This window comes from Ranitomeya variabilis, chromosome 7, assembly GCF_051348905.1.
Source record: "Ranitomeya variabilis isolate aRanVar5 chromosome 7, aRanVar5.hap1, whole genome shotgun sequence".
NCBI lineage: Eukaryota > Metazoa > Chordata > Amphibia > Anura > Dendrobatidae > Ranitomeya > Ranitomeya variabilis.
The window spans coordinates 204,416,048-204,432,021 of NC_135238.1; the positions used below are offsets into that span (position 1 = coordinate 204,416,048).

At 41.1% G+C, this 15,974-nt stretch overlaps 1 protein-coding gene across 1 annotated transcript in view; it reads left to right on the top strand.

The window, feature by feature from the left end:
* SLC25A12 (solute carrier family 25 member 12) overlaps positions 1-15,974 on the top strand; it is a 160,257-nt gene that overhangs the window by 91,167 nt on the left and 53,116 nt on the right. Inside the window, exons 10-11 of the mRNA XM_077272706.1 lie at positions 6,813-6,897; positions 9,988-10,140. Of these exons, the coding sequence (XP_077128821.1) occupies positions 6,813-6,897; positions 9,988-10,140 (238 nt within the window). The remainder of the gene's footprint in view (positions 1-6,812; positions 6,898-9,987; positions 10,141-15,974) is intronic.

Genomic DNA, 15,974 nt, shown 5'->3' on the forward strand with positions numbered 1-15,974 from the left:
AGATGTCGGTTTTGCAAGCCTGCGAGAAAATATCGCAGTACGGATGCCATACGGATTACATACGGAGGATGCCATGCGCAAAATACGCTGACACACCCTGCCTACGGATGACATACGGACCACTATTTTGGGGACTTTTCTGCGTATTACGGCCGTAAAAAAACGGACCGTATTGTCTTACGCTGAGTGTGACTCCAGCCTAAGAGTGTTAAGACTATAGTATTAAGGTTGTTATTGTCTCCTGACCCTATATAGGGTAATTTTACCCAGTAAATTAAAGGTTATATTTTAGGGGTATTCTATAAGATGTTTTATCCCAGAATTTTGGTGTAAATGAAATGCCCTTGTGGTGATAATTCACCTATATTTGTGCAACGTCTACTTCTCTTTATCGAGCTTTGGAGGTTGACACATTGCTCATGCTTTGATGACCAAACACCACTTTTGGACTTGGGGTCCGGCAATCTTCTTCTCTACTGTTGGGTTCCATTCCCACAATGAGTATCTTGCGCTGCATTTTTTTTTTTTTTTAAATGCCAGTAACCTATTTTCCTTAATGGGTGAAGAAAAGGTGCTGAAAATCTGCAACATCAAAAACTCACCAAAAACTCACCGTGAGAACGTAGCCTTACATTGACTATAACCAGAAGACCAGGCATTGGCTATGGCTATGTTCAACTTTCTAATTTTTTTTTGGTCACTCCGCAGTTCTGATAATTTAGCTAGTAGTACTTCGATCTTTACTGATTTCTTAATTATTCTTTTCCGTCAGACATGTCTTTTCGATGCTGATAGCAGACGCTGATATTACATGTACGAACCGTAGATAAAAATCATGGTGGCTTTTCTAGCGGGTGCGTATAGTGAGAGGTTAAACATATTACGAAAAACGTGCAACAAAGGGCTAGTGACACGGCAACTCTACAGCTATCATCAGAAGAGCGGGTTTTAATCCCTCTCTGAAAACATAATTATACGTGGCCTTTTGAACTTTTGCAATTATCTTTGTTAGTTAGCAAGTGCTGGAGCAAGCTTTGCCAGGGTAGAGCTCTGCCGATGGCAGCGCGTCCGTATTGAGTGAACTCCCTTACAGCTGAACTTTTCAAGCTTGACTCGGCCTGATAAAACTAGTGGGGCACATGTAAAGGAGCTGTCATCGCTCAGATCACATTGGAGCAGCCATGTAACCCTGCATTTCCTATACTTAATGTTTGATGGGAGTATTAATAGCAACATATAAATAGCTTTTCTGAAATTCCATCCTCCGCACATCAGGATTCCTCCTCTTATTATGCATTCCTCTGCAAGTACAAAAATGAGAAAGTCTGAGGGGACCTGGGATAAAATGTTATATTTTGTTTTGAAGTATTTGGGGAAAAAATGGGTAACATATTTTTTTTTTCAACTTAATTAACAAATAGAGGGCCTTTTACTTTATTTTTTTTTTATTTAGGTACATCTTCATATTGTCACTGTCCCACTTATTCTGGCAAAGTTTTTCTTTTTTTATTCTTTTCCCTTCCATTCTAAATGTATGCTTCTTCGGTAGTAATGGTGCAAATTATCTCTTTAACCAACTGGGCTAATACTGCAGAACTTCTGGTTGTGTTTTGATTGGAAAAAAAATTGGGTGTATACTACAGAAAGTACTCTTTTTCTTCTCCAAGTGAAAATTAGCAACATTATTGCTAGAGGAGGGGAGAGAGCTTTGGAATAGAGGACCCAGAAAGAAAGAAAAAACTTCCATTATCAGTGCGTCAATTGGAAAAGGTACTCGGTTTAGATAAAAAAAAAAAAATCAAGTGAAAGGTCCTTCATTAAAACAAAAAAATACGGTAATTTAAGAAAAATCACTTTTTTGTAAATTTGTGCAGAATGCAACTTTGCTTTTTATTTATCCTTTGGGGTTTTTCTAATACAGAAAATCCCTCTTATATTTCAAAAAATGTAAACACTTTATTCTGAATCATTAGAAAGCGACAAAAAAAAAAGAACATCTAATGTCTTTTCGGAGGACCATGAACATCTGTGCATTAGGCCGGGGTCACACTTGCGAGTGCAATACGAGAAACTCGTGCAAGTCTCTCATCAATACCTGGCGCTGCCACCGGCACTCGTGACCGGATCCTGCTACTGCATAGAAATACATGCAACCGTACACTCCGGTCCCCAGTGCCGGCGGCAGTGCCGGGTATTGATCCGAGAGACTTGCGCGTGTTTCTCGTATTGCACTCGCAAGTGTCACCCCGGCCTTAGGTACAGTTCATGGTCTTCAAAGGAAACCATGTAAGGCTATGTTCATACATTGAGATTTTGCAATGTTTACCCTCCCCCAGCATTTTTTTAAATGCAGATGAAAAGCTGCCTTTAATAGTGCCAGCAAAAGCTATGAAATGTCATGCGCATGATTTCTTTCTTTTTCCAGACTAAATTGCTTTATTAAACATGTACTGTAGACAAACGACACATATACTCCGCGCTAAAAAAAAAAACGCATAAAAAAAGCCAAAAAAACCCAGCAAAACACGCATAAAAACTGCTTGCTGAAAAAAATTATTGCAAAAACACAACGTGTGAACATAGCCTAATGCTGCATTTTACACTGGTGGTACTACAAGAAATTTTAGCAGATGCCGGAATCAACTATAGATTGCAGATGACTGCTGAGGATTCTCTGTGATTTGCCTATTTTTAAGGACTCTAAAAAAAAAAAAAAAGGGAAAAACTCCTGTAATTTTCTTAAACATACTCATTGATCATTTTAGTCACTTTTTTAAGACCTGTGGCACAAGTTGCGCTGATGCAATCAAATAAAGTTTTGCCTTTTTATATCTCTCTTATCATAGAATCATAGAATGTTACAGTTGGAAGGGACCTCCAGGGTCATCATGTCCAACCCCCCTGCTCAAAGCAAGATTCACTAATCCATCTCAGGGAGATGTCTGTCCAGCCTCTGTTTGAAGACTTACATTGAAGGAGAACTCACCATAGAATCCATAGAATCTTTCATCATGGCCAAAAGTTTCCATTTTAAGGGTTGTGAATATTTATTTATCCCACTTGCGCTGACTTTATAAATGATATTGATGCATGTCATCTAATAAAATAGAAACCAATTTAAAATTATCTCTGATATATAGAAAAAATGTTATTGCGTGTAGAGTACTTTTTTTTTTACCATATGGATATAGATATCCCATACCATAGAGATAGCCTTACTATAGCACCCAAAAAGGAAAGTAATACGGTAAATCTTACACATCTCCGATAAAGGATATTTTATTTCTTTAGAAACTTTGCTCGTTTCCGTAAAAAGACAAAAACACAAGAAAAGGCTTATCCTGTCTCTTAATGGCATGTTTCTATTAGTGCATCAATTGTATCACTGAGACAAAACCTTGAATCTGACACGTAGCCAAACCCTAAGTTGAAATGCTGCAATTACTTCATATAAACGTATAATTTCTGTTTATGATATTCTAAGTCTGTCCATTGCTGCAACTTCGCAGCGGCCACTTTGGAGACTCATGATTCATGGCAATTTTGTAGCATCGAGTAACACCTACAATGTGTAGGGCATCACACAAAAACTACATGTTAAAACTTGCATTTCTATACACTCCCCATGTGAAAGACTTTGAAAGAGTTTTCTGAGAAAGTAATAGACCAACGAAATCCGATAGACAGGGGTGCTGGATAGTGTCCCGGGTTAGCGGTGCACCTATGTGCTGCTCCCTGTAAAATCCCCAAACTGACGCAAATAAATAGTTCCGTATAGAGCCAAATAATTAGCCATTACTACCTCTGGTATTTACAGGAATATGGTGATGACCCATGTGGTTGTGGGCAGAGAAGTTAAAAGGGTTGTCCATCTTTGGGAACATGTACTTTTTGAAAAAAAAATTGGGGGAGCTATAAATGCTTTTTACATTTGGGCTTCACTAAAAAATTTGCACCATTTGGCCTTTGCGTGCTTTTGTTTCTACGCACATTCAACTATGATGTGGTCTGTGGTCTTAAATCTGTCTGGGAAGACAGAAAAGTGTTGAAAATTCCCTGCCAGACTGTCACGGCGGGCATACTGAAGATTTCTCAGTTGAAGGGGTATTGTCAAGCTTGGAGCTCTGCAGTCTTTTTACACTCTCTACTTTTTGGTTTCTGGCAGGGAAGGCTCTCATTGAGACAGTTCTGATCAGTAGCTGAGCTGTAATATAAGGGCTCATTTCCACATGCGAGACATACGTCCGTGTCTTGCAGGTTAAAACCCTCTTCTGGCGCCGGCACATGGAAGCGGAGCATGCAGCTCCATGTGTTGCTGTGCGGCTGCACGCTCTGCTCTGGAGTGCCGGCGCCAGAAGAGGGTTTTAACCTGCGAGACACGGACGTATGTCTCGCATGTGGAAATGAGCCCTTAGTAGAACTATATATCTAAGGCCGGTTTCACACGTCAGTGGCTCCAGTACGTGAGGTGACAGTTTCCTCACGTACCAGAGCCACTGACACACGTAGACCCATTAAAATCAATGCATCTGTGCAGATGTCATTGATTTTTTGCGGACCGTGTCTCCGTGTGCCAAACACGGAGACGTGTCAGTGTTCGTGGGAGCGCACGGATTACACAGACCCATTAAAGTCAATGGGTCCGTGTAAAACACGGACCACACACGGACCTTCTCCGTGTGCAGTCCGTGTGGCGTGCAGGAGACAGCGCTACAGTAAGCGCTGTCCCCCCCACATGGTGCTGAAGCCGCCATTCATATCTTCTCTGCAGCAGCGTTTGCTGCATAGAAGATATGAATAATAGTGTTTAAAAGAAAGATCTATGTGTCTGCCGCCCTCCCACCCCCTGTGCGCCCCCCCCCCGCTGTTCTGAAAATACTCACCCGCCTCCCTCGCAGTGTTCTGTGCTGGCCGCCCCTTCTACTGTATGCAGTCACGTGGGGCCGCCGATTAGAGTCATGAATAGGTGGCTCCACCTCCCATAGGGGTGGAGCCGCCTATTCATGACTGTAAATGAGCGGCCCCACGGGACCGCATACAGTAGAAGGCGCGGTCAGACCAGGAAGCATCGACAGCCAACGAGGGAAGCTGGTGAGTATTTTCAGAACAGCGGGGGGGCGCACAGGGGGTGGGAGGGCGGCGGACACATAGATCTTTCTTTTAAACACTATTATTCATATCTTCTATGCAGCAAACGTTGCTGCACAGAAGATATGAATCGCGGCTTCAGCACGATTCAGTGTACCACACGCGTGGGTACCACACGCTCCGTGTGGTACCCACTCGGCACACGTGTGCCGCACGTATGGCCTACGTGAGCTCACGGGCACACGGACACGGATAACTCCGGTACCGATTTTTTCCGGTACCGGAATTATCTGGACGTGTGGGACAGCCCTAAGCACAAGTTCTACTATAAGACATTCAGCTGTCAATGGTTTATTCTGGAGTATGCACTGTTATCACTGCATATAAAGTAGAGATAACAGGACACTTGGGCAAGCACACGGCTCTGGACAGTGAGAGTCATGATTAGGAAAACGGGCTCTGGGAGAAGTGATTTTGCAAGACTTATAACAGCAGGTTGTCAGGAGCTGAGTGGGAGGGAATTGAACAGCTAACTACTGTATAGAAATCAATGAACTGGAAAAATGAGACTAGTGTGGTAGCATGAATTAACCCTTCTTATGGATAGTAACTATTGTGCACTCTCGGTCAGGGTCTGGGAAGGCTCTGGTGGCCAAACTCCCTGGAAATCAGCTGTGCACTATGAAAGATAAAAGCTCTCGTATGAGAATGACAGCAGATAGAAAAAGCAAATCAATTTCAAGCCTGTTTATTTTTATTCTAACTATTTAAAGGAATTTTTATAACTTGAGAATAGCCCTGTGGCCGGGGTCACACTTGCGAGCGCAATGCAAGAAACTTGTGCGAGTCTCTTGCCTCAATACCTGGCACTGCTGCCGACACTAGAGACTGGAGCGTGCAGCTGAATAAAAATACATGGAGCCGCACACTCCAGCCTCGAGTGCCGGCGGCAGTGCCGGGTATTGAGACAAGAGACTCACGCAAGTTTCTCGCATTGCACTCGCAAGTGTGACCTCGGCCTTTTACTCATTCTGCAGCTAGGAATAGACAGAGTAACACAGAAGGCAAATTGGGCAACACTTACAATGATTTTTAGCCCCAATTAAATGGTGGCTAACCTTTATTTAATGTAATAATCTCTTGGATAGAGAAGAAAAAGTTAATCATAGCATCTCTTGTGGTCTATGGCAGAGATAGAGTTCATTTTGAAATCCCTAGTGGTCTAGAGCAAAGTAGTGGACATTCTTTTTTAATAACCAGGGGTTAATGAAAGTGTATAGGTTAATCCTTCTTACCTGGGGTCATCTTAATGATTGGGTTCTGACAATCTCAAAAGAGATAACTTTAGGAAATTTGTGCCGGAGCAGGCTTTCCTTGAGCGGTTCTTCTACACCGCTTATTTGAAGAAGTGGTCTGCGGGAGTCCGTGCCAGAGTACTGCTGTTGGTTCCTTCATATAGCTAATCGCCAAGACCCCCACAATCAAATATAAATAGTCTATCATATCAGTATTATAGTACTTTTTTTTTACAATTTTTTCCCCTTTTTCTCGCTATTTACCACATATGAATCTATTAGCTATCAGACATTGCTTTCTGTACAAGTCATTCTTTATGTATTTTGATAAATTGGTAACAGAATTCATTGTTCCCGTAAATTCCTTCTCTCTGAAATGTTGAGTTTTCTGCATTTTCCCATAAACTTTTCCCATATTCTTTCCTATAGCAATCCTACAGTGACATGGGTAGGCCAATCTGGCTCCAGGTTGCTGAGTCTGCCTACAGATTCACATTGGGCTCAATTGCTGGAGGTGAGTGATATGTCTGCATGCTTGGGTTAATGTAATATAATCTCCGACCGGCACAGATCAGCGAAGGTGCACTGCATTGTTCAATAGAGCACAAACTGGAGACCTTTATTTTATTTTTTTTTGCCCATGATCACAAGGCCCCGCCAGTACGGCCGTGCCACCTCTGGCTCCAGACTGTCTTGAGAGTAGGACTTCTATAATAACACAGTACTTCCGGATACAGTACTCTCCGCTCATGCTAATTATGTGTGATGGCAGTAGTACAAGCGAACCAGAGCCGAAGATGAAAGAATACAGGAGTGCAGATAATTTAGAAAATTAAAAGGAAGGTAAAAGTTAATGAAATTCAATTAAATGTGTATTAAAAATTACATTTTATGTCATTATAGTCTCATAAAAATGAATGTGAGAATCGGGGTTTCCTATCAAATAAAACTACATTATATAGAAATATTGTTTTCAGAAACTTTTACAATAATATAAAAAATCTATCAACATTGAAAAGTTTTGAAAGTAAAGATTTATGGGCAAATTAAATGGTATTATAGGATATTTTTTCATTCCTGTGGGGCGCTGCTTTCTCACTTTTCAATCGACATTATCTATAAATGCACCTATATTATAACAGGTAATGCATAACACTCACAGTGTGGACGTCAAACCATCAATAGTTGTTTTTCTTCATTGTAAATCAGATCTCTATAGGGAACCTGTCACATTTTTTCTGCCTTTATTGCTTTTTTTTTGGTTTGTTGGAAAAGATTTTGTGACTTCTACTTTTATTTATGAAAATCCATGCTCTTTCTATGCTTAGTGATCCAATGGGTGGTCCAAATCAGTGATTGATAGCATTCTCCGTATAAGTCTACATAGAGATAATTGTCCGTTACTGATTAGGACCGCTCACTGGATTGGTTACTTATTAGGACCGCCCACTGGACTTGTTACTGATTAGAACTGCCCACTGGAGTTGTTAGTGATTAGGACCGCCCACTGGACTTTAAACTACAGTCTGCAGGAATTTCCATAAGTAGTTAAATGGAACTGTGAGGCAATTCATGCTGCCCAAGTCGTGTCCAGATAGACACCAGGTACTACTCCAGGACAGACCTCGGACATATGGCAGCTAACCCTCAAAGAGGTAGGAAGCTGAAACAGGTACAGCTGATATACCGAAAGGCACAGCAGGTACTGGTGGGCACAACTGGTATGCAGGAAAGCACGACAGGTACTGCTGCTATACATGAAGGCACGACAGGTGCTGGCTGATACGGCTGGCCTACAGGAAAGCATGGCAGATACTCCTGGAATACAGGAAGGCACGGCATGTGCCATCGGGCATGGTTGGTATGCAGGAAGGCACAGCAGGTGCTGACAGGAACGGCTGGTATACAGGAAGGCACGGCAGTTGCTGGCGGGCACGGCTGGAATACAGGAAAGCAAGGTAGGTGCAGGCAGGTATAGCTGGTATACAGGAAGGCACAACAGGTGAAGGCAGGAACGGCTTGTATACAGGAAGGCACGTTAGGTGCTGGCGGGCACAGTTGGTATACAGGAAAGCACGGTAGGTGCAGGCAGGTACAGACAGGAACAGGCAGGTACCAGCAGATACAGTCAGGTATACAAGAACAGGGGACCTGACAGCTAGCAAGCTCGCAGAAAACTGACAGAACAAGTTGCTCAGGCGCTTCCCAACAGGTGGAGGTGCCTTAAATAATATGTGTGTCCCAGCCATTGGCTGCGGACACTTTAGGATAGTGCACTGTCTCTATAAGAGACTGAGAGAACGTCCTAAGCGCAGTGCCTGGGGACCTGCCAGACATGCATAGAGCCAGGGAGAACGCAAGAGCAGAAGGAAGTGAGGGCCGGGGCGGTGAGTGAGTCGGCATCCCTGCAAGGGGAAAGACGGATGTGGATCATGCAGGGACGCTGGGGCTAAAGTTTGGCCCTGTTAAAATAAAATCTCTTATACTCGCCTCCCGTGCTGACTCAGTTTCATCAGTGTCGGCAGTGTCTTGGGACGCACGTGAGGTTGTTATGACACTTGAGCGGCTCTTCCTAGTGCTGCAGCAGTTGATTGATAATAATAATAATAATAATACATAAATAAAATTATTATTATTATCGCCAACATATTTCATAGCACTTTACAATTAAGCGGGGACATGTACGCACAACAAACACAATACAAAGTAACAAGTGGTTTAACAGTTCCATTAGGAATGAGGGCCCTGCAAGCAGCTGACAATCTATAAGGAAACGCGGGGATTGATAGGTTTTTCTCTATGGACAAGTAAGGGAGAGACCTGTCAATCACCTGAGGTGGTGCAAGATTAGTCTGGTCTCCGGCTATGGTCCTAACCAAATCTTCAAAGTATATTTGAGTGGCTCTGGCATTTCAGAGAATAATATGCCTAGCTGTTATTCATGCTGTTGTCTTTGGGCAGCATAAATCACCTGACAGATTCCCTTTAAACTGATCTATAGATTTGTAGAAAAAAAACAAACAATCTATTTTGCTTCTCTTGCCCTGTACTATACTTCTAATAGACGGCCCATCATTTTCAAAGTATGTCCAAGGGTCCAAGGCAACACCAATGAGAGGTTAAAAGAAAACTTCATTTTTTTTTCATTCTATTAAATTAAAAGATAAAATTATCAATAAAACCAATGTGTTTCATCCATATTGTGTTTATCAAGCAAGACAAGAATAAAAAAAACTTTTGCTACTGAGTTTTATTTTTGTTTTGCTTGATAAGGGTCATATGGCCGAAATTATCACTGCATTGTCTTGCTACTGTTATTGTCTTTTTAACTTGATGGAAAAGTTAAAAGTTCATCTTTTATTCAATCTCCAATGCCCTGTACCCTTGGACATTGTTTGTTTCTTTGGCTGAGTGGAAGGTTGAGCCAAGGTCACACAACATGGCACATGTTTGGAGGTTGTAAAGAGCTGAACTGTGACCACTTTAATATTCTCTGTGTCCTGCACGCCATTATTAGGATTCTTCAGTTGCTAAATTAGGGAATATTTTTACTTTTGAATATTATCCTTTTTTATACTTACTTTTTTTTTCATCATATTTTTAGCGGTTGGAGCTACGGCTGTCTATCCTATTGACCTTGTAAAAACTCGGATGCAGAACCAGCGGTCCTCATTTGTTGGGGAGCTTATGTATAAAAGCAGCTTTGACTGCTTCAAGAAAGTACTGCGCTACGAGGGCTTCTTTGGACTTTACAGAGGTATGTGTTTTATGTTCTAATCATAGCCAGTGTTACTTTTTAGTAATTGGTGATCATGTTGTTTATGCCCATGTTGAAAATTCTTGAAAAGTATTGAGAAGGACTCGTTCTGACGAGCATATAATTAGTCCTTGTGCACCATGGACCACACACGGCCCTTTAAAGTCAGTGTGCAAGCGCGCACAACAGATGGTCTGCATGGGGAAAAAAAACGAAGGATGCACTACGTTGGTCCATTTTATGAACCAGAAAAATGAATGCAATGTTGCACCCATTACCTATACACTGAGCCAGTCACATCTGTAACTTGCGGTCAAGACTGGCCTTAGGCCAGGTTCAGACGTCCGTACTGGAAATGTTAACATCTACAGTTGTGCGCAAAAGTTTACATACCCTGACAGAATTTTTGCTTTCTTGGCCTTTTTTCAGAGATTATGAATGATAACTGTTATGGACCTGGTTGTTAGGAGCACCCGGAATGACCTGATGATTAAACTGAAATTGGGACAAGCTCTGGGGAAGTGGGAACACTGCTGACCGCAAACCCTACTCCTATCACACACACTAGAAATAGCCGTGGAGCGTACCTAACTCTCCCTAGACGCCTCTTCACAGCCTAAGAGCTAACTACCCCTAAAGAGAGAAGTAGAAGCCTTACCTTGCCTCAGAGAAATTCCCCAAAGGAAAAGGCAGCCCCCACATATATTGACTGTGAGTTAAGAGGAAAGTCACAAACACAGGAATGAAACAGGTTTTAGCAAAGGAGGCCAGTCTACACTAAATAGTCAGAGGATAGAAAAGGGAACTATGCGGTCAGCACAAAAAGACTACAAAAGCCACGCAGATATGCAAAAAGACCTCCACACCGACTCACGGTGTGGAGGTGCAACTCTGCACCCCCAGAGCTTCCAGCTAGCAAGGAAATATCATGATAGCAAGCTGGACTAGAATTTAGCAGTACTAAGAAATATATTCAGGAAGCAGTAACAACAAATGAACTATCAGGGACTTAGCTTCTGCTGGAGTAGACAGGTCATCAGAGAAGTCCAAGAGAGATCTGAACCAATACTGAGACATTGACAGCTGGCAAGAAGTAACGATCTGAGTGGAGTTAAATAGGGAAGCCATCATAGCAATAAACGAGGGCAGCTGAGAAAGCCAACCTCAAGGACCAGCAGTTCCACTCAAAGCCACCAGAGGGAGTCCAAGAACAGAACTCACCACAGTACCATTCATGACCACAGGAGGGAGTCCGAGAACGGAATTCACAACAGATAACACCAAAACTTTTTCTCCACTCATGGTTAGTGGTTGGGAAAATCCATTTATTGTCACTCACACTGCTGTGTTTTCTCTTTTCAAATCATAATGACATCCCAAAACATCCAAATGACCCTGATTAAATGTTCACATACCCCATTTCTTAATACCGTGTAATGTCCCCTCTACCATCAATAACAGCTTGAAGTCTTTTGTGGTAGTTGTGGATGAGGTTTTTTATTTTCTCAGATGGTAAAGCTGCACACTCTTCTTGGTAAAAAGTCTCCAGTTCCTGCAAATTCCTTGGCTGTCTAGAATGAACTGTGAGCTTGAGATCTCCGCAGAGTGGCTCAATGATATTGAGGTCAGGAGACTTAGATGGCCACTCCAGAACCTTCATTTTGTTCTTCTGTAGCCAGTGACAGGTCAACTTGGCCTTGTGTTTTGGATCGTTGTCATGTTGGCACGTCCGAGTACGTCCCATGTGCAGCTTCCAGGCTGAAGAGTGCAAATTTTCCGATTTGCCGATAACATGCTGCATTCATCTTTCCTTCAACTTTTACCAAGTCTCCTATACCTTTGTAGCTCACACATCCCCAAAACATCAGCGATCCATCTCCGTGCTTTACAGTAGGAATGGTGTTCCTTTCATCATGGGCCTTGTTGACCTCTCTCCAAATGTAACATTTATGGTTGTGGCCAGAAAGTTCAATTTTGGTCTCATCACTCCAAATTACCTTGTTCCAGAAGTTTTGAGGCTTTTCTGTATTGCGTATTGTAGGTGAGATACTTTTTGGAATCTTCTCAGTAATGGCTTTCTTCTGGCAACTCGACCATGCAGCCCATTTTTCTTCAAGTGCCTCCTTATTGTGTATCTTGAAACAGAAACACCGCTAGTTTTCAGAGAGCCCAGTATTTCAGCTGATGTTATTTGTGGGTTTTTCTTTGCATCCCGAACAATTTTCCTGGCAGTTGTGGACAAAAGTTTTGTTGGTCTACCAGACCGTGGTTTTATTTTTACAGAGCCTCTTATTTTCCATTTGTTAATCACAGCTTGAAAGCTGCGGACTGGTATTATCAACTCCTTGGATATCTTTTTGTATCCCTTTCCTGTTTTATACAGTTCAACTACCTTTTCCCGTAGATCTGTTGACAATTCTTTTGCTTTCCCCATGATGCATAATACGGAAACGTCAGTGGCTGGATGAAACATGCAAGAGTCTGTCTGGATTCCAGACAGACTCACTCAGCTTTTATGCACACACACTGATTACAAGCAAACAGGTCACATGTTACCTTTAGTAGCCATTCAAACCCATTTGTGTCAATTTCTGTGCATGGTATCAGGCCAAAATCACCAGGGTATGTGAACTTTTGATCAGGGTCATTTGGATGTTTTGGGTTGTCATTATGATTAAAAAAAGAGAAAACACAGTAGTTTGACAGTAAAGGGCTTCACCCAACCACTAACCATGAGTGGAGAAAAAGTTTTGGTGTTATCATTCATATTCTCTGAAAAAAGGACAAGAAAGCAAAAATTCTGCCAGGGTATGTAAACTTTTGAGCACAACTTTATGTTCTAAATTCCATTTTTTATCCCTCTTCATAGTAGAAGAACAGAAATCCTAAGTGTTATGGGTTTGTAACATCCCGATCATGATACCTCACCTTGAAGACCAGATTGACTATGGGGTCTGTAGGGTACCTGTAATGATTTCCATAATTTTTCTGCAGCCAGGAGAAGATGAGGAGATTTGCAGTTATATATGTGGAAAACTGAACCCCAAACGTTATAAATATATATTTTTTCAGCAAAGACTTTTCCAAAGTTACGAAAGGAATGGAAAGCTCTTTACAAATAAATAGGAGAAAGAGAGGTCGCGCTCCAAAACTGGCAAAAAATGTATTCCATGCCAAAGGTACATAACTTTTCAGCTCAAGGTGCGAGCCCTTATCAAATTAGAAAGGCTCTCACCTTGAGCTAAAATGTTATGTTCCTTTGGCATGGACTATGTTATTTTCACGTTTTTGCTATTTTTGGAGTGTCACCTCTCATTCTTCCTTTTTTTTTTTTTTTTTTTATCATTATCTACTTGCCTGTGAATTTGGGGGACTGCACCCACATTTTACAAGACCAGTGGAACTCTACTTTCATATTTACCGAATTATATGCATGTGTTTTTTTTTTTTTACAAAACATTTATAGAAAGGTAAAAATTCTGTGTGTATATGTATGTAAGAAAAAAAGATATATACCGTATGTGTGTGTGTGTGTGTATATATATATATATATATATATATATATATACAGTGGGGCAAAAAAGTATTTAGTCAGTCAGCAATAGTGCAAGTTCCACCACTTAAAAAGATGAGAGGCGTCTGTAATTTACATCATAGGTAGACCTCAACTATGGGAGACAAACTGAGAAAAAAAAATCCAGAAAATCACATTGTCTGTTTTTTTTATCATTTTATTTGCATATTATGGTGGAAAATAAGTATTTGGTCAGAAACAAAATTTCATCTCAATACTTTGTAATATATCCTTTGTTGGCAATGACAGAGGTCAAACATTTTCTGTAAGTCTTCACAAGGTTGCCACACACTGTTGTTGGTATGTTGGCCCATTCCTCCATGCAGATCTCCTCTAGAGCAGTGATGTTTTTGGCTTTTCGCTTGGCAACACGGACTTTCAACTCCCTCCAAAGGTTTTCTATAGGGTTGAGATCTGGAGACTGGCTAGGCCACTCCAGGACCTTGAAATGCTTCTTATGAAGCCACTCCTTCGTTGCCCTGGCGGTGTGCTTTGGATCATTGTCATGTTGAAAGACCCAGCCACGTTTCATCTTCAATGCCCTTGCTGATGGAAGGAGGTTTGCACTCAAAATCTCACGATACATGGCCCCATTCATTCTTTCATGTACCCGGATCAGTCGTCCTGGCCCCTTTGCAGAGAAACAGCCCCAAAGCATGATGTTTCCACCACCATGCTTTACAGTAGGTATGGTGTTTGATGGATGCAACTCAGTATTCTTTTTCCTCCAAACACGACAAGTTGTGTTTCTACCAAACAGTTCCAGTTTGGTTTCATCAGACCATAGGACATTCTCCGAAAACTCCTCTGGAGCATCCAAATGCTCTCTAGCAAACTTCAGACGGGCCCGGACATGTACTGGCTTAAGCAGTGGGACACGTCTGGCACTGCAGGATCTGAGTCCATGGTGGCGTAGTGTGTTACTTATGGTAGGCCTTGTTACATTGGTCCCAGCTCTCTGCAGTTCATTCACTAGGTCCCCCCGCGTGGTTCTGGGATTTTTGCTCACCGTTCTTGTGATCATTCTGACCCCACGGGGTGGGATTTTGCGTGGAGCCCCAGATCAAGGGAGATTATCAGTGGTCTTGAATGTCTTCCATTTTCTAATTATTGCTCCCACTGTTGATTTCTTCACTCCAAGCTGGTTGGCTATTGCAGATTCAGTCTTCCCAGCCTGGTGCAGGGCTACAATTTTGTTTCTGGTGTCCTTTGACAGCTCTTTGGTCTTCACCATAGTGGAGTTTGGAGTGTGACTGTTTGAGGGTGTGCACAGGTGTCTTTTTATACTGATAACAAGTTTAAACAGGTGCCATTACTACAGGTAATGAGTGGAGGAAAGAGGAGACTCTTAAAGAAGAAGTTACAGGTCTGTGAGAGCCAGAAATCTTGATTGTTTGTTTCTGACCAAATACTTATTTTCCACCATAATATGCAAATAAAATGATAAAAAAACAGACAATGTGATTTTCTGGATTTTTTTTTCTCAGTTTGTCTCCCATAGTTGAGGTCTACCTATGATGTAAATTACAGACGCCTCTCATCTTTTTAAGTGGTGGAACTTGCACTATTGCTGAATGACTAAATACTTTTTTGCCCCACTGTGTGTGTGTGTGTATATATATATATATATATATATATATATATATATATATATATATATATATATATATATATATATATATATATATATATAAAAGAAAGACAGCACAAAAAAAAATTGAAAAAAAAGCTTGAAAAAGGATAAAGATATCCGAAACGTCGCCACGCCGTTCAGGCATTAAAGCCCTTTTTTTTTTTTGTGCTGTCTTTCTTTTTTTCATCTATTACCAAAGACCATTTCAACAGTGATTGGGAAGACGCTGCACTACAATTTGGTAATATAAGATGCTGTTCCGATTTTGAACTATATATATATATATATATATATATATATATATATATATATATATATATATATATATATATATATATATAATGAAAGAAAAAATATATATAATGTGTATATATTTTTTTCCATAATGAAACTTCATATAATATATATATATATAGAGAGAGAGAGAGAAATATATAGATATATTTTTTTCATAATGAATCTACATATACATGTGTGTAGATTTATTATGAAAAAAATATATGTAGCTCCTTTCCTTCCCCCCCCCCCCCCCCCAAAAAAAAAAACACTGCTATTATTCTCGGTAGATCATAATGAATCTGAGACTGAGATGTAATTTTAGCAATTTAAAGGTCCACCTTGATACTT